This window comes from Malania oleifera, chromosome 9, assembly GCF_029873635.1.
Source record: "Malania oleifera isolate guangnan ecotype guangnan chromosome 9, ASM2987363v1, whole genome shotgun sequence".
Taxonomy (NCBI): domain Eukaryota; kingdom Viridiplantae; phylum Streptophyta; class Magnoliopsida; order Santalales; family Ximeniaceae; genus Malania; species Malania oleifera.
In genome coordinates this window covers 45,977,042-45,998,259 of record NC_080425.1, presented here as the reverse complement: position 1 = coordinate 45,998,259, position 21,218 = coordinate 45,977,042, and the positions used below count along the sequence as shown (strand labels likewise).

At 35.1% G+C, this 21,218-nt stretch overlaps 1 protein-coding gene across 1 annotated transcript; it reads left to right on the top strand.

The window, feature by feature from the left end:
• Positions 1-552: 552 nt before the first annotated feature.
• LOC131164017 (nifU-like protein 2, chloroplastic) lies at positions 553-18,803 on the top strand. The gene is made up of 4 exons (XM_058120912.1): positions 553-839; positions 970-1,075; positions 15,667-15,977; positions 18,424-18,803. The coding sequence occupies exons 1-4, from the start codon at positions 750-752 to the stop codon at positions 18,610-18,612; spliced, it is 696 nt and encodes a 231-aa protein (XP_057976895.1). The 5' UTR covers positions 553-749; the 3' UTR covers positions 18,613-18,803.
• Positions 18,804-21,218: the final 2,415 nt, after the last annotated feature.

Genomic DNA, 21,218 nt, shown 5'->3' with positions numbered 1-21,218 from the left:
AAGGATGCACATCATGCATGTATGGTTGGACTTAGCCTAGATTTACGGAAAGTTTGTTATATAAAGTACACGAAGGAGAAGGGGATGAGGGTTGAAATTTGTTAGAAATTTGACTTTTAAAAAGTCGACTCATGTAAATAGTGCATAATTAGACTCCACAATAATGAATATTTTAAAAGTAATTATGCTTTTATCATACTTTTGAAGTACAATTCCATATATATTTGACATATTATCATACAATTGTGTTTTTCTAAATAAAAATAATAATATTTCTATAAAAAAGTTTGAATTGTTGCCACTATTATTGTTTTCACCATAAAAATGAAAATGACACGTGTCCTGAGGTTGGGTCGAGAAAAGTCACCTGCTGGTATAATCCTAGGTTTGTTTCCTACCACTTGGGTTGCATATCTGCGATTTACATCCTATGTTGGTGGAGGGCACCATCGGCATAGGCGGGATTTGGTGCCGCACCGGGGTTCCAAAAGGACTCGTCGGTGGCTGGAGTCCTTCGTTATAAATAATAATAATAATTATAAAGACGAAAATGACACCACTTTCAACAGATTAATTTTTGATTGAAAAAAAGAAATCAAATTTAAAAAACAAAAGAGTTAACGAACCTACACCACGAGAGAGGGAGGGAGAGTGAGAGGGGGGGTGGGGACGTTCACGTTGTTGTTTTGAGTCGTTCGTGCTTATATACTGCTTTAGAAATCAATTAGAGCAGCAAAGGAGAGACAGAGATGCAAGCTGTGGTATTGAATTCCTCAATATGCAGGGCACAACAAACCCTAGAACCCTCCTGCTCAACCGTCTATTCCTTTCGTAACAAGGTCTTGCTTCTCTCCCTAAAGCATTTCTAATCTAATTTAATTCTTTTTCAAATATTTGTTTGATTTATTCTCTGCTTTAGTCAATTCTCAGAACTCCTAGATTCACATCTTTGTTACTGAAAATTCGCAGATTTCGAATTTTCTCGGTAAACGATTCTCGCTCACCAGGGATAGCAATCTTGTGCGGTGGAGTTCTTCACGTCCGATACGGATTCAGCCACGCACGCGGAGGCGAGGTGGGATTCATGTTTTCTTAATATTTATTTATTTTTTTTCATATAAAATCTTGGGTTTATTTTGCTGGTTGTTTGTGGACAGTTGTCTTCTTATGGGTTTGATATTATTTGTGAATTTGGCATTGATGATTCTTTCTCTAGTATTAGAAACTTATTGATTTCAAAACGTTATTAGCGTGTATATTTTGATGCAATCATGAATATTAGAGTTCCCACTATCCTATAAATAAAATCGTCAGTGCAAATCTCTGTAATGGTTGACAAAAATGATATGCGTCAGCTGAACAGTCATTGAGCTTTGCGAGATCATTATCTTTCTTCTGTTTTGTTTGCCTGGTTGCACTTAAAAGTAGGACGGGGTGAATTGGGGCAGAGTTAAAAATTTTAAGAATTTAAAGATAATTGTGCTTTACCCATATCACGAGAATTAACTGCTGTTCTATATTGAAACAAGGAGATTGTGCGAGCGACAGAGGCAAACATGGTTTATCAGAAAGGGTAATAACACAATTGTGGCATCTAGCGCTATCTCCAAGGTTTTAGGGGACTTACAATCACTTGCCAAACTTGGGTACCCACTCAGAACAAAGGTTACTTCCCTTAATTCTCTCAAAGTAAAAACAAATTTCTTAGGGTAACTGTCCTTACAACAGTCCTCACTCAAAAGTATATGGAACAAAGAGGCAGTACATCGTAGCTCCAGTTTAGAATGAGATGCCTCATGTTGGAGTGAGATAGCTCACAGTTAGTTATGATTAAACTCTTTTATTCATGGGCAACAATTGGCCATTTGTAATTCAAAAGCTAATCCCCTGTATGAAGGTTTCAAATATTCTGAAACAGCGCTGCAGAATATATCTTCCCCAAAATGTGCAAGGTTAGAGCCCATGTCTAGCAGCCGATTTCATATATAATACCAATAAATAAATCTATGATGTAAAGTTTAAAAAACGTCCCAAAATGGTTGCTATTCCCACAAGGCACCAAGCTCAATTATAGCAATTAATGTTTTAAAAGGAGAAGGCGTAAGCCTTAAGGCGTTGAGGAGTAAGCATTTTGGGACTATATTTTTTTAAATAATTAATAAATAAAATGAATTAATATATAGTATTAAAATGAGAAAAAAATTAGAATAATGGAGAAAAAAATAAAAAACATAATTTTTGAATTTCATATAGGTCAATTTTAGCTAACAAACTCAAACAATGAGTTTTAGAGACACTGGCAAAGAGTCTTCTGGAAGTCTACAACAAACAACACCAGAGAGAGAGAGAGTTGAATACTCAAATTAGTTTGAGGAGAGATGTCAGAATGAGAAGAGATCTTGAAGCAGAGAGGTTGTAGGGGGTCGCGGAAAGAGATGAGAGGCTGTAAAGGGTCATTAGAGAGAGATGAGAGGTCTGAATGGGTCGTTGGAGAGAGACGAAACATTGGAAGGGGTCGTTAGAGGCAGATGAGATGTTGGAAGGGGTCGTCGACTCGTCGGAGAAAGATGAGAAGCTGGGGGAGTCTTTGAAGCTAGACGTAAGCTTGGAAAGAAACGAGAGGTCTGAAGGGGTTGTTGGAGAGAGACGAGACATCGGAAGGGATCACTGACTTGTTGGAGAGAGATGAGAAGCTGGAGGAGTCGTCAGAGGGAGACGGAAGCTTGGAAGAAAGAAACTTCATCGAGAGAGGGTGGTTTTGACACTCATCAAAGCCCTATCAGTTTTGTTTACCATTTTTTTTAAAAAAATATTTTAAATCAGATTGCTCCCAAAAAACGTACCCCTTCCCATATGAGGCATAAAAGGCGCGCCTTTTGTATTGAAGCGTATGCATTCTCCCTTGAGGCGTACACATTTTAGGATTTACGCCTTTCAAGTTACGCCTTAGGGCGTTTTATGCTCAAAATGCATCAAGGTGCGCCTCACGGATGCCTTTAAAAACATTGATAGTAACAAGTCTTTCTAAGTAGAACAAAGCTCATTAAATGAACTTGTTAACGTATGATCTTGAAAGTCTACATGTTTTCAAAGCTTAGGGTTGCTAAGAATTTATTGCATTAAATGCCTCAAAATCTTCTGGCAAAAAATATTAGATAAAATTTGAATAAGTTCCATGATGTATCAACAAATAACTAAACTTTTCTAGATTTAAAGCTTGGCCAGAAGCAAACATTTAATATCTAATCTTTGAAAATAAAAATCAAACCAAGGTAATAACGTAGGAGAGCAGTTATACCCATAGTTAGATGAAGTTGCAACTACAAGATTAAATTTCAAAGTGACTAGAAAATTTCCCAGCATAAAGGCAATGACTCTTAACTTCTTATGTGTTGTACTCTGTCTTAAATCTCAATTCTTTTCATGAATGGCTGGTCAAGCACGGGTAAAGAAGAGGGCTGTGTTTAGTAGCTTATAGCTAGCGTAAAACTTGGTTAGATCTCTATTATATGAGTTTTTCCTATTAGTCACTAGGTCATCTCCTATAAGTGAAAAGTTGCACTTTCACTACCCAAGTGTAGCAAAAAATATTGGAGGGGGTTGGGGCGGTGGGGGTGAGTAGGCCATAGCCTCAAAGCGACATGCTACGTCAGTGCTTGGGTGCAGTGTAAAATTTGCGAAAATTCCTGCATCATCTTGGGCGTTGTTTGGTAAGGAATTTATTCCTAGATACTAATGCTAGATGAGCAGCTTGGAACATAGGAACTATTATTGTAAAAGCATGGAGGTAGTTCACCTAATAATTAAAAGACAGCTTAACATAATTTGCTTTCAAAAAACTAATTGGGCAGAGAATAATTGTAGATAAATTAAAAAATCAGGATTTAAACTTTGGTATGTTGGGGAAGAAAAACATGGGGTTAGGCATCATTAGAGACACAGATCTAAAAATTTAATTGCATAAATGTTATAAGAGTTGGAGATAGAATCATAAATTAAGGGATATTAGGGAATGAGAAAATAAAAGTCATTAGTGTTTATGCACCCCCCAAATCAGCTTTAGCGGAAAACCTTAAAAGGAAAATTTGTGAAGATATGGATAATATTATATAAGGGATATTAGGCAATGAGAAAATATTCATAGGATAAAATTTTAATTGTCACATAATAAAGCCAATAAAGGTTATGAGAGGATACATGGAACTTGGAAGATATAGATATGGAGATAAAAAAATGAGTCATATGATTTCCTTGACACATTACATTGACATTTTTGCTGCTTTAATTTTCTCCATTGTACTTGATTGTCATTCCCTTGATGACATTTTCCCCTATCAATAAATTGCTTCTTTGCTGATCAAAAAAAGAAAAGGTCATATGATATTATAACAGTGAATACATGCTTTAAGAAGAGAGAACATTGAATAACTTTGAAAAGTGGACAAAATGAAAGAAACTCTGATATATTTTTTTCTTAACTAGGAGGGTAGATTGTCTATTTGTAAGGATTGTAAATTTATTTTAGGCTACTCAAAATTGAGTCGTACTGTTAAATATGTACACATTAAAAATGGAAAAGAATAAGTAAAGTAGTGCAATGTAAGAGAACTAGATTTAAACCCTCGACAGTAAAATGATAAAGGAAAGCAACTCGACATTAAGTGTTAAAATGGACTTAAACCCTCTTCGGAATACAATTGTTGTTGTTAAAGAGATGGTAAAAGACGTTTTAGGTGAATCTAAAGGAAAATGCATGACTAGTAAAGAAAATTTGCTAATGGGATCAACATATTTAGAAAATAATTAGACACAATAATCAAGATATGGTTTAAGACATGGCAAAAGTGTAGAAATAGAAAAGTTTGAAACATTTAATAAGGCAAGCAATGATGAAAGAAAAATAGTAGTTAGTGAAACCTAAACCTAAAGCAATTAATAATTTTATTTTTAGACTAGATAGAGGAGGAAAAGACATTAAATTTGCTAGAGCTAGAGAAAGAAAGAGCAGTGATTTATGTGATATAAAATGCATAAATGTTAGGATGGTATTGTTTTAATTGGAGAGGAAGATGCATAGAAGATACATACAAAAGATAGTGAACTTGTCTTAGTAAGTTACTTAATGAAAATTGAGTAAAGCTTACATATTACAAATGTGGAAAAGGCTAAAAATTAAAATTAGAATTAATTAAGTTATGTATGCATTAAAGAAGATTGTAGGACCCAATGACATACCAAGTGAAATTTGGAAATGCTTAAGAGAGAACAAAATAAATTTGTTAGCTTAGTTGACAAAATTATAAGGTCTAAGAAAATGCTAGATGAATGGAGGAAAAACACTGTTTTTTAGATTACAAAAATCCATTATAAACTAAGCAGAAGTAGGTAGAGGATTAGAAGTCCTCCAACGAATTAGCTAATTATAACAACACACCCTTGAATCCTTTTGAAGATTAGACAGATGCATCCCCCAAAAAATCCAAAAAAATGTGCCAGAAAGAAGCAAGAAAGTGAACTCTAACCTGGGAGGTTAATGGAAAGAGCTATATATTTATTGAAATGATTAATCGAATTTTTTTGAAAGTAAAAGGGATTATATGACTTTTTTCGACCAAGAGAAAGCATATGATAGAGTACCTGAAGAAGTTGTATGCTGGGTTCTAGGTATAAAAGTTTGCACTCTATAGGTATCTAGATACCATTAAGAACATGCATGATGTGGTAATGATTAATGTTAGGACCTTAGGGGGAGAGTCTAGTGAATTTGGTTATCACAATAGGTGTGTATCAAGGCTTTGTGTCATGGTCTCACATCGAATGTGTATAAGGGAGATTTTGAGCTTATAAGGATGGTTTGAGCTTCAACTATGGGAGACACCTTTTATGGGACAAACTCGTGAGACCAATGGGCTAAAGCGGACAATACTTCATTGGAGTTGGGCCTAAGAGTGTTACATTTGGTATCAGAGCCACCTTGGGGGTACTATCATGTAGGTGAATCCTATACAGAGGTGTAAGCCACTCTGACGAGGGTGTTAGAGGTCATGTGGGAGAGCCTATCTTGGTCCCACATCGGGTGTGTGCGAGGGAGATCTTGAGCTTATAAGGATGGTTTGGGCTTTGACTATGGGAGCTTTTTCTAGGGCAAACCCGTGAGGCCAATGGGCTAAAGTGGATAATACCTCTCCGGAGATATTCCCAAGACCGTTATATTTTGCTTCAACTCCTTATCCTGTTGCTTTAGTGATAGATGAACTTACTAGGAATATCCAAGATGAGCTTCCATGGTGTATGTTGTTCTCGGATGATATTTCCTTGTTGGGTGAAACTAAGGTTGTGTTTAGCAACACCTAGTTATTGGGTAGTTACTTCTTTCCTAATTTATTTTGGATAAACACTTTTATGCACGAGTTCTTCCATAATAGAATGCCTATTTGGATGCAATTAATCAATAAACACTTTTTTTTGGTAGCTTATATTAATAAAAAAAAATGTTTGTTTTTCAAATTAAAAAAGGACTTATTGGGTTTCGCATAATGGTGTGTATTTGATTTAAAAATAAGTCCCTTTACGAAGTGTTGGCAAGCCCCTCATTTATTGGACCCTACTTCGGGCCTGGGACTCACCACCTGCCTTCTGCCAAATCAAATACCAGCCCCCTCCTCCAATGTAACTCCTCCATCCATAAAATCCATTAGTCCCAAAACCGCCATCCTGCAAAATCTCTTGGGACCAACTCAACCTCCTCAAGGCCAGGTGCCCAGGTCCAAGGAAGACAACAAGAAAGTCACCTACAGCTCCTACCTAAAGATTCTTGTGGTTCTGAAATGCGAGCATCCACATTTCATAAACCAAATTCTGAACATTTTTCAGGATTATCCTAGACAAACAACCCCAAAATATCTAACTAGGATGGCGTTCAACTGAAAATGACCACTTCATTCATAAATTGATGTGGACTATGACTCCAAGATGCACTTCGCCACGGCTGCCACCCACAGGTGCTGCTCTCTCTAGGGTTATTTGGGGATGTGGTATTCATCACCATACCGATTGCATCGAGCTCCCATCAAAGCCCGGGGTATGCTGCTGGATAGATCCATGATGCATTGTTCTTGTTGAAGCTCAATCTCTCATCCTTGCTTGAGTCAATCTTGGCAGATCTAACTTAATCAAATCAAACTTTAAATTTCAGTTGAAGGTCATATGAGATCTAAATAGTGTCAAGATATCTTAATGTCAAGAATGGGAAGACATGGAAGATGGCTACCATTGCAAGAACTTGGGAAGTATTGGGGAGCCTCCAAAAGTTATATGGCAAGCACTTAAATTTGAAGTAGAAGTCAAGATATTTGACTTCAATTGATTAGAGTAGGAGACTATAATATTGGATTTTTCCATAGGCTAGCTAATGAAAAGATGAGGAAAAATATGATTAGAGAGTTGGAGGTACAAGGAGGGAGAATTGTTAAATGACCCTAGCTGATTTGCCTTTGAGATCTCTAATTTTTTTTATAGTCTTTATTCTGAAGAAGAGGGTTGTAGACCGATGGTTGACGGTTTAGAATGGGATTCCATCTCCAAAAGTTCAAATGCTTTGCTTAGAGAGACCTTTTGAGGAGGGGCAGGTGAGAGAGACCATTTTTGGGATGGATAGGGATGGGGCTCCGGGTCCGGATGGTTTTAATCCAGCTTTTTTCCTAGACTGCTGAGGTAGTATTAAGGATGACTTGCATAAATTCTTTCATGAATTTTAATGAGAATGGGATTCTGAGTAAGAGCGTTAACTTTACTTTTATTACCCTAGTGCTTAAGAAATCGAGGTCAATTAAGATAGAGGACTTTAGATCTATTAGCCTAGTCTCTAGTTAATAGGCTGAGTGAGGTGCTTGATAAGACCATTTCTATAGCTCAGGCTGCTTTTGTGGAGGGTAAATGGATAGTGGATGCCATTTTGGGGCTAACGAGGTGGTTGAGGATATTTGATGGAGGAAGAAGAGGGGATTCATATTCAAACTATATTTTGAGAAGGCTTATGATAGAGTTAGTTGAAGTTGTTTGGACAATATTTTTTCAAGAAAGGGTTTTGGGGAGCTGTGGTGCTGGTGGTTAAGAGCTGTTTATCCAATATATGGTTCTCCGTTGTTGTGAATGGGGAACCCAAGTCTTGGTTTAAGGCTTCTAGAGGCATTAGATTATGGGACCCACCCTCCTCTTTTCTATTTGTCCTAGTAGTTGATATGTTGAGCAGAATGGTGGATAGAGCTGCAGATCAGGGGTTGGTGAAAGGTTTGAAAGTGGGGAGAGAGGGGATGGTGGTTTCTCATATTTAGTTTGCAGATGATACTATCTTCTTTCTAGATGATCATTTGCCTTCTTTCAAATGCATTTTGGGTATCCTCCATGTCTTTGAGAGGGTGTTGGGGCTTGAAATAAATTTGGGGGGGAAGTGTTCTAGCTAATATTAATGTACCTCTTTAGCGTGCTAGGGAGTAGGCTCCTGAGGTGGGGTGTGGTCTTTTAGAATGGCCTTTTGACTTGCATAGGCATCCCTTTAGGGGCAATCCTACATCCATGGATTTTTGGAACATGATGGTGGAAAGAGTGGCCAAGAGGTTGGATGGTTGGGAGGGGGCCCAATTCTTATAGTACCCTATAATAAAAATTGTGATTTTAGGTGTAATCCCAAGAGGGGGTGTGAATTGGATATTTTAAAATTTTCTAGGTCAACAATCCTATTTTAAAATTACAGCCAATATAACTCAACCTAGAGTCTTTCTAATCAAGTATAAATCCAACAGATATATGAATGTCCAAATAAGCTAAACAAGTATAGCAGTTTCAGTATTTCCCAAACAATCACAAAATAATACTTAAACACAAATGCAGTAATTCCAGCAGATAGATATGAGCATGCAAGTACAGGAATGTAAAGAGAATAGGGAAAGAGTGACGACAGGGTTTTATCGAGGTTCAGCCAATCTTGCCTACGTCCCCGCCTCAAGCCAACCCACTTGAGGATTCACTAAATGCTCACTTAACCGGGCGGAGCGACGCCATTTACAAACTCTCCTTATAGGGCGGAGTCTCCCTAGCCTACTTACCGGGTGGAGCCAAACCTTTACAAACACACCTTACAGGATGGTGCCCTCTTAACTCACTTAATTGGGCTTGAGCCAAACCGGTACACCTTACAGGGCAGAGTCTCCCTCTTCCGGCGATACCACACGTCGGGAATACGAAGATATTAAAAAATAAATTTTCGTACAAATAAGTGCTTCTGAAATAAGCAGAGATGTACAAGTTTAAATATTGTATGCACTCTCAGATGATTTACAAATGAAGCTCTATCGAGTATGAAATGTTTCTCTCAAAAATATTTTTCAAATTATGACTACAAGTTTTGGGAAATGCTTTTCCTCAAGATGACCTTGTGTAAAACCAAAATATAAGAGGCTTTTCAAGCCATGGTATTAAATAACGGCCGTTACGTAGCGTAACGGCCGTTACGTAACGGAAAATCATCTCTCCGATACCGTTACAGCCCGCATTAGCGGTGAGCAGAAAATTCACGTGTGTAACGGCCGTTACAGATCGTAACGGTCCATAACGGCCGTTACACTAACGTTACGACCCGTAATGTCCGTTACAACACATTACAGCCGATAGCCCCTTACACTACTGCATACCTTCCTTACCTCCTCAAATCTGCTCCATTTTGTGTGTTTCTCTCCATCATCTAGCTTAGATCTCCTCATTTGAAGCCTCCAAAGAAACGAAAGCAGCTTCGAAGCTTCGATTTGTTGTGCTGTTCCCTCTTTCACTCTTCGTCTCTTTCGTACAGCTTCAATCTACTGATCTGAAGCTTCAAAATCCCTAAAATCAGCTTTGATTTTTGCCTCTAAGATGTTCTTCACAGTTCGCAGCCATCGCAGGTCAGCTGACTGGCAGTTTGTCTTGAAGGTGTTTGATTTTTCCCTTGAAGGTGTTTCGATTTTTCCCTCTTTGTCAGTTCGTCTCCTTTGTCCAATGTAAGAACCCAAAAATCAGCTTCCAATCTTCGATTTGTCGCTTGAAGGAGCTATGCTCTGCAGGTCGCCTCCATTCACAGGTTCGCAGTCGCAGCTCCAAAAATAAGTTTTGAAGCATTCAATTCCCCCAAATTTTGGGGGCTTGCAAGTTGCAGCTCTCTCGCAGCTTCGGTGGGGACTCGGGACTCGGGAGTGGGCATGTTTCTTCAGTTCTTCTACTTCATTGGTTAATGTAATTGTAAATTACCAATTTATTCTAAATTAATAATTTAGCTTATTTTATAATTTCAGTTTAGATTTATTATTTAATTAGTATGCAAATTTATAAATGATTATATAAGTAGAATTTATTAATTAAAATAAAAAAATTAGTATAAAATTATTAAAACATAAAATTTATAAAGTTACTTAGAGAGTTAGAGTACAGATTTAGTAAAAAATTATTAATTAATATGCTACATAATTATTTTTTTAAATACCTTGACTATTAATAATTTAATATTTGATCTAAAATTTATAATAAATCCTAATTTCTACACAATTAGTCAAGTCTCAAGTGACTCAAGTACACTACCATTTAAATAATTAAATTGTAAGATTTACAATTCCATATTTATTTTTTTAAATTGTAAATTGTAATATAAATTATTGTATTGTAATATAAATTATTGGGTCTATTGACTCATTTTAAGTAAATTTATGTCTTTAATCAATTGATTCTTCATTTTAATTACATTTCTACATCTTTTTACCCATTAAACTACTGCAAACTTTAAAAAAATATGCCTTTTTTTGTAAGCAGCGCACTAAAATTAATATAAAAATCATAATGCCTATTAAAAAGCATTTGTCGGTTGAATGAAGGTTGTCAAAATTCATTAAAAATCATGCATTAATGGATTTCATACTTATTTTCCGATTTTGGCATGGTTGTGCATGCGTGAAAAAAATTCACAGCCATTACGCCCGCTTCCCGTTACGTAACACCCGCGTCTCCCGCATCCCGCGACACCCATGACCGTTACGCGACGTTACCCGCTACCGCGATTTCGAACCATGTTTCAAGCAAAGAATATATGAATTAATATATTGCTCAAGCACTCTTGATTTACTCAAAGATTATCTCTACAAACAATTTTCAATGATAAAGCGTCTAGGAGATTTAGATCTTTGAGATTAACACAAAATACAATAAAGACTTTCGAGCTTAATATATGAGATTGCATACAAGCTCAAGTCTTTTTCAAGAACTCAAAAGAAATTTTCTCCAAGAAAGTATTTTTTCAAAAGGAAGGTTGGAGAAATGACTTGCTCTTTAAAATCTTAAGAACAAGAGGCTTTTCAAGCAAGATATATAACTTGAATAAATGCTCAAAGCCAACTTGTATAAACCCCAAGATTTTCCCAAAAATAGTTTTCAAAAGGAGGAGTATGGGAAAAAAAAGTTTGATCTTTGAAAGTAGAGTATGAAATAAGAGAAGCAATCAAAGAATAATGAAATAAATTTTTAGTACGAGTCTCTAACATTTGCAAAGTGTTTTAGGCTTGTATTTGTAGGCAAATTTCAAATATGGCCATTAAGTGATCGTTGGGCATTAAACTAATATTTTAATTTGAATTTTTCTGACTATTATTGGCTTAAAATTTGAACTGCTCAAAGGTTCAGTCAACTGGCCCAAGGTCCGGTCGGCCGGCCCAAGGCGATTTTCCAAATCACCGAGATTTGGCATGTCGGCCATGATGAACCGGTCGGCTGGGCTAGGAGGCCGGTCGACTGGGCTTAACACGTTAGAAATTTCAACGGAAATTTTGATTTCGATTTCAATTTGAAAAAATAACGGAAATTAGTAGTGAAGCATTGAATTCTTTGTGAAACTTTAGATATGGTTAACAAACATAATAATATAAGTTTTAGGACTAATATATTACAAATTAAATACATCTATGTTTTGTATGAGGTGGAAAAGTTGTAAAATAGTATGTGTATTAAACAAATTTGTAAGATAATATACATTAAACATATTCAGTTAATACAAATGAAATTCATAAATCATTTAAATATTATTATTATACAAATAATGGTAATTTAGACATGAATGGTTAAATAAAATGTTACCATAATTTTTTCATATAATTTCAATGGCACTTGTAATAATCTTTGTTTCGATAAAATAAATAAAATAAATTAAGATAGAAATTTCAATTCACTCCTAAATATCTCATTTGAATTTTGACAAAATTTCAGCATATAGTTAAAATTTCGACAAGTTTCGCTAAAATTTCAAGATTTCAATAAATTTCGAATGATTTGTTGAGATTTCGACGGAAATTATGCAATACGGAAATCGATTGCCAGTTTGATTTCGAGGGTGACGGAAATCGGAAATTTCGATGGAAATTTCGACAATTTCGTGGAAATTTAAGACCATGGCTGGGCCTATGTAAATGACGTTTGTGCCCCAGTTACTTGTCGGTCTGTCGGGTTAAAACCTTCGTGTGAAGGTTAGTCGGTCGGGCCTTTATTAATTCGGCCACATTACATGCGCTGGTCGACCGGGCCAAATGTGGAAGGCCGGTTGGCCGAGCCATCACAAAAATTGAGTTTTGGCCCTTTTCTAATTTAAAGAAAAACTTTAAACCTTTTTTGAAAGATAGTCTTTACGTATAAAAAGGTTTTTGTTTAGCTTGAGGTTCCTATGGTCAATTAGGTCTTGATAGAGCTTTAATATAAATCAAATGATCATGCATGCACATCCAAACTCTAATTACTGTTACTTCACAAAAATTATATAAGTCTTTTGTCTTTGCTATTTGGTGTCCATGGAATATGCCTTGGAATATGATCATGTAAGAGCTTTTCAAAGCTTCCATATTGTAGCATCATCTGTACTTTTTTAGGATTTAACCTGTTCAACACTAAGCACAAACATGAGATGCTGTTGTTTGTCATAATCAAAACAGGGATAGGACTCAAAAAGTCAACAAAAATAAGTGTCCAAATACCACTTATTTTAAACACAACCAAACACCATTTATAACTTTCAGCACTTTTCTAGGTCAGCACTTATTAAAGTCAGCATTTTTTCTGTAAAGTACTTCTGCATAAGTGGTCCAAACAATCTTTTATAAGCTCTTAATTTTTGGGTGTTTCCAAACAGGCCTAGAGGTGGAGTAGAATATAAGTTGGAATTATGGAGAGAAGCAGTACTACATAGGTTTTTTAAGATAGTAGAGTTAAGACAAAATATCGACAATGGAGAAAATATTAAATTTGACGGTCGGTAAATCCTTCCCAGTGGTAGATTTCAATACCTTGAATCTATTATTCTAGTTGAAGGAGAAATTGAAGGTGTTATGCATAGAAGTAAACCAGGTTGGGTGAAACGTAGAAATGCTTCAAATGTGTTGTGTGTCAAAATACCATCAAAATAAAATGGAAATTCTACAGGATGGCTAGAAGGCTAGTTATGCTATTAGAATGTTGGGCAAATAAGAAACAATACATTCAAAAAGTAAAAGTATCTGAAATGAGAATGCTAAAATGGGTTAGCGGTATAACTTTAAAAGATAAATTGAGGAGTTAACACATTTGTGGTAAGTTTGGTGCATCACCAGTAGAAGACAAGGGAAAGGCAGTTAAGATGATTTGAGAACTAGAAATGTAGGCTAAATAACAGATTAGGAGTGAGCTAGTTAACGTCAGTGGCAATAAAAGGGGGAGGGGTGGACAAGGTGGATGTAGAATAACATGGACTAAGATAGTAAGGATTTAACACTCCAAGTTTTTAAGGATATTGCTCTTGATCATGTGAGTAGCAAAAGAGGATTCATCCAATCCCAGATCTCACTTAGTGAGACCAGAGGCTTGATTATTGTTGTTGTAGACTGTAGGGGAAATGGCTCATGTCAATGTGAGTCATCTCAAACAGACAGTTGTAACAGAATTTTGAACTAATATTCCTACAACTATACCACTTAAATGGGGCAGTTGCTGCAGTTCATGCATAATCAAGGTAGCTTATTTTAACACCATTTCATACAATTTAAACAAACTTGCTTATAAGATATGTAGATCACTCAAAATAAAAATGTTCAAAAACACTAAAACTAAGTTTCATTGTCATCAAAATCATTTTTCTTTGGGTCAACACATTTAGGGCAGTCTAATGCACAAAGCTCATATGTATGTGGAGTCCAGGAAAGGGGTGGACCACGATGGGTCTATGTACACAGCCTTACCTTGCATTTTTGCAAGAGGCTGTTTCCATGCCTCGAACTTACGGCCAGGTTACATTGCAACAACTCTACCGTTGTACCGAAGCTACCCTTCTTTGGGGCAATACATGTTTTTACTCTATTATATCTAGAAAATTCTAACCTATCTACTTGATCTTAATCAATGTTTTAAAAGGCAAAGGCGTAAGGCGAGGCGTTCTAACCCTTAAGAGGCGAGGCATAAGCCTTAAGGCATTGGGGTGCAAGCCTTTTGATAATTTTATTTTTTGATAAAAATATGTAAATAAATTACATATATTTTGCAAATAAAGAAAAATTAACAAAATCACAAATAAAAAGGTTCAAAAATAAAATATAATTTGTAAACTCCTTGTTAGGCATTCAAAAATTGCTAACTTTATTCATTACATAAATCATGACAACAAATAGGTATAAAATTACAATGTTAAAATTATTTTCAGGATCTAAGATATAACTCTCAGTTATTTTGGAAAGGTAGAGGTTCAAAAGTTTTTGAAATCAATTCATATTATGAAATTCCTTTTACACAGAGTTAAAATTTTCTAACCAAATCTAACTTGAGATTCACACGCCCAAAATGCGTTATCCTCAACTAGAAAGGCATAAAAGGCGTTGCTTTTGTACTAATGCATAAGCCTTAGCGGGTAATGCGCTAGCTTTTTTGGGATTCGGCATTTGAATTGAGCCTCAAGGCATTGTAGGACTGCCTTGCCTTGAGGCGAGCCTCAATGCGAGCCTTGATCGAGTCTTTTAAAACATTGATCTTAGTTAATAAATATGAATTCTGTCCATGGTTTTATACTTATCCTGAGAATCTAAATTATCATTTTGTTCCAACATGATAAATATGATTTCATTCCATAGTGGCCATTGTAGAAGAGTAGGAAGTTGGAAAATTATCTTTTGGATTGTAAAACTTCTTCAGCTTCCTGAATGCAGAATTTGTATTGTCAGTATTTTTTGAATGCTTTTGAATGTGCATAGAGGTTACAGGTTATTCTGAAAATACTAAAATAGCCTCTTTAAATGTGCTGGTTTGAGACCTGACATGATATGGGAGTTTTGTGCACTTGGTGTTGCATTTTCATTTATTTTGGCAATTGTTTCCACTTTTGACTTAATGGCTTTTAAAAAAAAATATGTTCTTTGAACAACCGTTGGAGAGTTGAATAGCAAGAAAAGATTTATGTTATTGATCCTGCCCTGTAGGGATTTTAGGTTTTGTTAGAGTTGTTGTTCCTTAAATTTTAAACTTCCTTGTTGTGTACATGGGTTTACAAGTAATTGTTTCTTTTTATTTTTCTTGTTCTTTTTGGTGGGGGAATGGACCCCTTTGCTGACTTATCATTCAGACATCCTTTGTTTTCCTATTGTGCAGCTGTAAAGTCTGTGGCTACTCCAGATTCAGTGGTGGAACTACCACTAACTGCAGAAAATGTTGAAAGTGTATTAGATGAAGTTAGACCATATCTCATGGCAGATGGCGGTAATGTAGCATTGCATGAAATTGATGGCAATGTTGTACGGTTGAAGCTGCAAGGAGCCTGTGGATCCTGCCCAAGTTCTGTGATGACAATGAAAATGGGCATCGAGCGTCGTTTAATGGAGAAGATCCCTGAAATAGTTGCCGTGGAACCAATAGCTGATGAAGAAAGTGGCCTTGAGCTGAATGAAGAAAACATAGAGAAGGTCATCCTTCATTCCTTTGTTACTTCCTTCAAATTACTAAATTATTCTGGAATTTTTTTTTGCCTCATAAAGTGATATAAACTTGTTGACTCTTAATTAGCAGTCAAATACTGCAAAACTAGTGATTGGGTTCAACTTTATTTTTGTATTCAGTAGTTTTGATATGTCAGCATTCTATTATCCACATTATTATAAATTTGGAGGCTGGTTGGGTCACTCATCCTTGGTCTCTTTCAATACCAAATATCATAAAGGAAGCCTACCATCTTTGTTAAAACTTTCTTTTTTGTTTGCTAACTGTGGGGAGGGGGAATGACTATGTTTGAATTCGAATCTGATTGAATGTGGGGTGTGATGACTTATTACCTCTGGTCTATCCCTTGTAATGTGGTAAATTAGTTCAATTTAAAATGTTTACTTGAATTTTTTTCTTTTTTTTTAAATTCTAGAATTGTTCCCATATACAAGTTGTCATTTTCCTCATTATGTTGCACTGAGTTATGCCAATACACATCCCTATCATAGAATAGATTACAGTGTTATGCATGACCATGCATCAGAAGTCGAGGCAATCCAAGTAATAGATTGGGACAGCTAGATATTCATGAGCGATGTTTCATTTGGCACTAATAAATTGTTGATGTTAGAAGACTAAATGATAGAAAATTTGAGGGAATATTTTGTGAATGGGGATGCAGATAAAGAGAAAAGAATTAGACATGTCTTTGTGAACATAAACCGTAGCTTTCCAGATAGTTGGGATAAAGCAATCTTGAAATTGAAAGCATTACAATCAAAATATTAGTAGACATTCTATATATATAAATATATATATATACACGCAAACTTTTTGTTTTTTTCTATGACAACCTTTGTTGCTGCTTAATTTAAATCTGGTATTTGTGGATAGTCTGTTTCATCCAACTAAATTTACCTCTTTTATTTTTTGTTAATCTCCCTATTTTTTTTTTTACCTTTTCTTTTTTAATCTATCATTGAACTCTGAACATGATCCGTCATAGCCTTTTATTGCATGGAATAATTAATCTCCTACAATTTTGCAAGAGACTAATACGATGTCATCTTTTAACCTCAATATTTGTAATATCTTGACTTCCTTCTTAAAGTTTTCTATAGCTTTTGGTATTTTACAAAAAAATTGGTAAACTTTTGGGAAATTTATCAGTTCTTTTGTTGTTATGATCATGGGTAATGATAATATCACTTTAGAACTTGGCAGAAATATGATTCTCATTGGTTGCTAGAAATGCATTAGAGCCATGTTATTTGCAAACATGTACCAGAATGGTTAAAAAAGAAGATATCCTCGTTTTGATGCTTAAGCGTGCCATGGAATGAAGTGAGAGATCCTTAGTTGTTATGATCATGGGTAATATGGACATCGCTTTAGAACTTGGCAGAAATATGATTCTCATTGTTTGCTAGAAATGTGTTAAAAAGCCATGTTGTTTGCAAACATGCACCAGTATGGTTAAAACCTAAGATATCCTCATTTCAATGCTTAAGTGTGCCATTGAATGAGGTCAGAGATCCTATGGGTCCTTGCAAAATTTTTCCTATGTTTAAAGATGATATGGGAACTTCCATCAATTTGTGGCTGCTTTGTCTTTGGAATGGATTGTTGTGGTGTGTAAATCAAGCTTGTAGCATACCCTGGCATACTGATTGTTTTCTCATTTTAAAAATCCCTGCTATAAACACCTATATCGAAATAGTAGTCCTAAATTTATGTGTTAATTTCTCATATTTGATTTGAAATAGTGTTAATTCATTTTTAAATCAATTGTCGAAATGTCGCACTTTTTTAAATGAACATGCAATCAAAATATAGTGTTAGAAGTGTCCCTTTTGAAATTGAAAACTTGTTTTTGGCTGCATATGGTGCGAGGTGATGATTCCTTTGGGTGCGCCCTTCAATTGCTAAAAATGCATAACTGAGGGAAAGAAAACCCCAAATCTCTTAGGTCCTTCTCGGTTACCAAACCAAGATATTGATTACTAACCCTGCTTGTTTGCCTGCCTGCCTGCTGAAGTTAGGAGTAACTAGTTCTCTAGCTCTTCAACGGATAGATGTAAACTTGGATAAAAACTATGCTGATGTCATCTAGAACTGTCACACTGTTTTTCCTTCCACTGTCTCTATTTTTGGTGATAGTTCTTTGCTATTGGAAAACTACATTAGCTTAGAAGGAAATTCAGAGTGATATCACCTATGAACTTTCCATGATGCGTTTCAACTTGCTATGGTGCATGTTAGCAACAATGCTCATACTGCAGCTTAATTAGAAGCTAAAAATTGGATTTCTTGTTCAATTTTAGAAATTCTTTTTTGTGGAACAAAATTCACATGCCTGTGCTTGTGTACATTCATCTCACTTTTGTTTGACAAAGGCTGATGATGATGAGTGATTCTGAATTATCACAGGTCCTCGAGGAAATTCGACCATATCTTGTTGGAGCTGCAGGTGGGTCGCTTGAACTTGTAGGAATTGAGGAGCCAATAGTGAAGGTCCGAATCACAGGTCCTGCAGCAGGGGTCATGACTGTCCGGGTGGCTGTAACACAGAAACTCCGAGAGAAAATTCCAGCAATTGCAGCCGTTCAGCTTTTGTGATAACCCAGTTCATTAAATGGGTAATATTTGCAACTTTCTGGCTTGTATCTTTCCGAATAAAATGTGCTAGTAAGGACAAAATATACAGATGGTGCATTTACAAGTTTGTACAGAAATACATTTTATCAGCCGGAATGATAAAAAGGCTTTTGTAGTTGATTGTTAATGTATATGAAAGTGTTTTCACAAAATGTCTATTTGGCACAGGACCTCTATAGGTAAAATTTTTTGTTTCCCGTTCAACTGGGTGACGATGAAGTTACTCGATAGCTAAAAGCACATTGTATGTTGAAACACCATCAAATCAATCATGCAGTTTTCCTCAAGTTCTTGTTCTACCTAATAATTTAGATTTTAGAAGAAAAGAGGCTGTTGGTATTGGTACCTAAGAATGGTATTGTTGCTTTTTAGTGCTGTTGGTATTGGTACCTAAGAATGGTATTGTTGCTTTTTAGTTCTTAAGAGTGGTAGGGACACTAGTGAGCTGTGTTGATAGTTGGATATCTTACTCCTTTGTTTCAGCGGAATGGCTATTTCTTAGAATAACATGGAATTTAATTTAAATTTTGGGAATTGAAGAATAAGTATTCTTTTGTATATTCCTAATTATTTCATTCAACGTGAGTCAAAAAGGAATAGAGATCCGAATGGTAAAATTTAGAAATAGTTATATTTTATCTATTCCTTATTATGGACACAAAAAGTTTTACATTATTATTATTTACTTTATAGTAAAAAAATAATTTGTTGAAAGTACACTAGCTTAGGCTCGAACTTGAATAGTATGAGGCGCGTGGAACATGTGTGAATTAGTGAGGACCACCTTGCAAGGCTTTACTCTTGGAGAGATTGATAGTGAAGTAGTACTCTGAGAGAAGGGTGAAAAGAAATTTCGTCGGGAAGTGAAATAGAACATGAAACTGGAAGCTCTCAAGTAGTGCGAGGCATAATTAATTGTAATTAACATACTAAAACTAATCTATTATTGGAAATAGACATTATGCAAATCAAACGTAATTTTAGTATTGATTATCTTCATTTGGATAAATCACAGTAGATTTAAGTATTAATTATCTTCATTTGGATAAATCATAATGAGTTTCAGTATTGGGGAATTAGTTAGTACAACAAGCTTAGCCTAAGAATTCCTCATGGTCCATTTAGATGAATAATTTGGTTTGAGAAAGAGAGAGAAAGGAAAGGAAAAGAAATTAAGAAATAATCATTTTCTATTGTATTTATTATCTTCATCAAATACTATTAAAAATAAAAAAATAATTTTAATATGTTTGAAAAGTAAGAGGGATGAAAAATTTTGGTATTTTTTAATTATTTTTTTCATATTTTTATTGATGACCAAACATGAGAAAAAAATTTCTAAGTATTTTAAATTCCTTGGTTCACTTTTTATAGGAGACCCTAGCATAAGGGAAAATAGTATTGGAGGCAAGTAAACAAGCTTAGTGTTATGGTCCACATAAGATTTGTATTAAAAAGATCTTGGACTTTTAAAGATAGTTTAGAAATGCGTTAGTGGACCAATGCCGATAATATTTTCCGAGAGTTGGGTTCAAAAAACCATTACACTTAACCTTTAGAATCTCCTAACTTGCAAGAATCCAAGCATTTTTTCATATATATTATGAAAAATTTCATTCTGTTAAGGAAGAATTCCAAAGATAGTTAAATTTTTGGCTTTCCAAAGCGATTGGTCAAAAAGAGTGTTGAATACTTTGGTACTAAATTTATTAATGATCAGCTCTGATAGTTCTATCCTAATTCCCAAAGGCTTGAAACCAAGATAAATATATATTATCGAAATGAATGAAGAGCCCATACGGATCAATTTTTTAAATGCATTAACTTTTTTTAAAATGTGAAATTAGTATATTTGAAACAAGACGAATGCTTCAGACGGTAAAAAATGAGTTCAACTTTGTTTATTAGGGAAAAAAAATGTATATCAAACTATATTGCAATTTTAAATATTCTTGTAATCGGATTGTAAGTGCTTCGGTTCTATTAGCATCCAATAGATCCTATAATGTATAATATTTTGACTTTGTAATGATTTTAGTAACTAATAATATTTTTTAGTATACCAAGTTTATAATTAATAATTCTTTAGAGCTGCTAAAATAAATTTTTTTTTAAAAGAAAAAAATATTCTTTTTATTATTAATGGAGTCATTCAACCCTAAAAAAATGAAAGGAGATCAAGCCCATCAAGAAAGTCTTAACAACTGAATTTTAAGATAGAAATTTGGTGTCTAAAACCAAAATGAATACTGGTAAAGATAAAAAAAAAAAAAAAAAAATCATATAAAAGGAAAATAAATCCTAAAAAGTGATCACTAAAGAAACCAATCTAGATATTCATGTAATAGGAGAAACTGAATACAAAAATCTGAACCATTGATGACTAAAAGTAACTAAACATAGCATTGTACTACTGTTGTCTAGTGGATCCCATAATGCACAGGACAAGATTGGCTCTCATGCAGCCAAGTCAGAGTGCAATTATGGTGTTGGGCCATTTGATTGTCGTCTTCGTCATTATCATCATCATCATCATCTTCAACGATGGCTATGATCAATGACTCTTG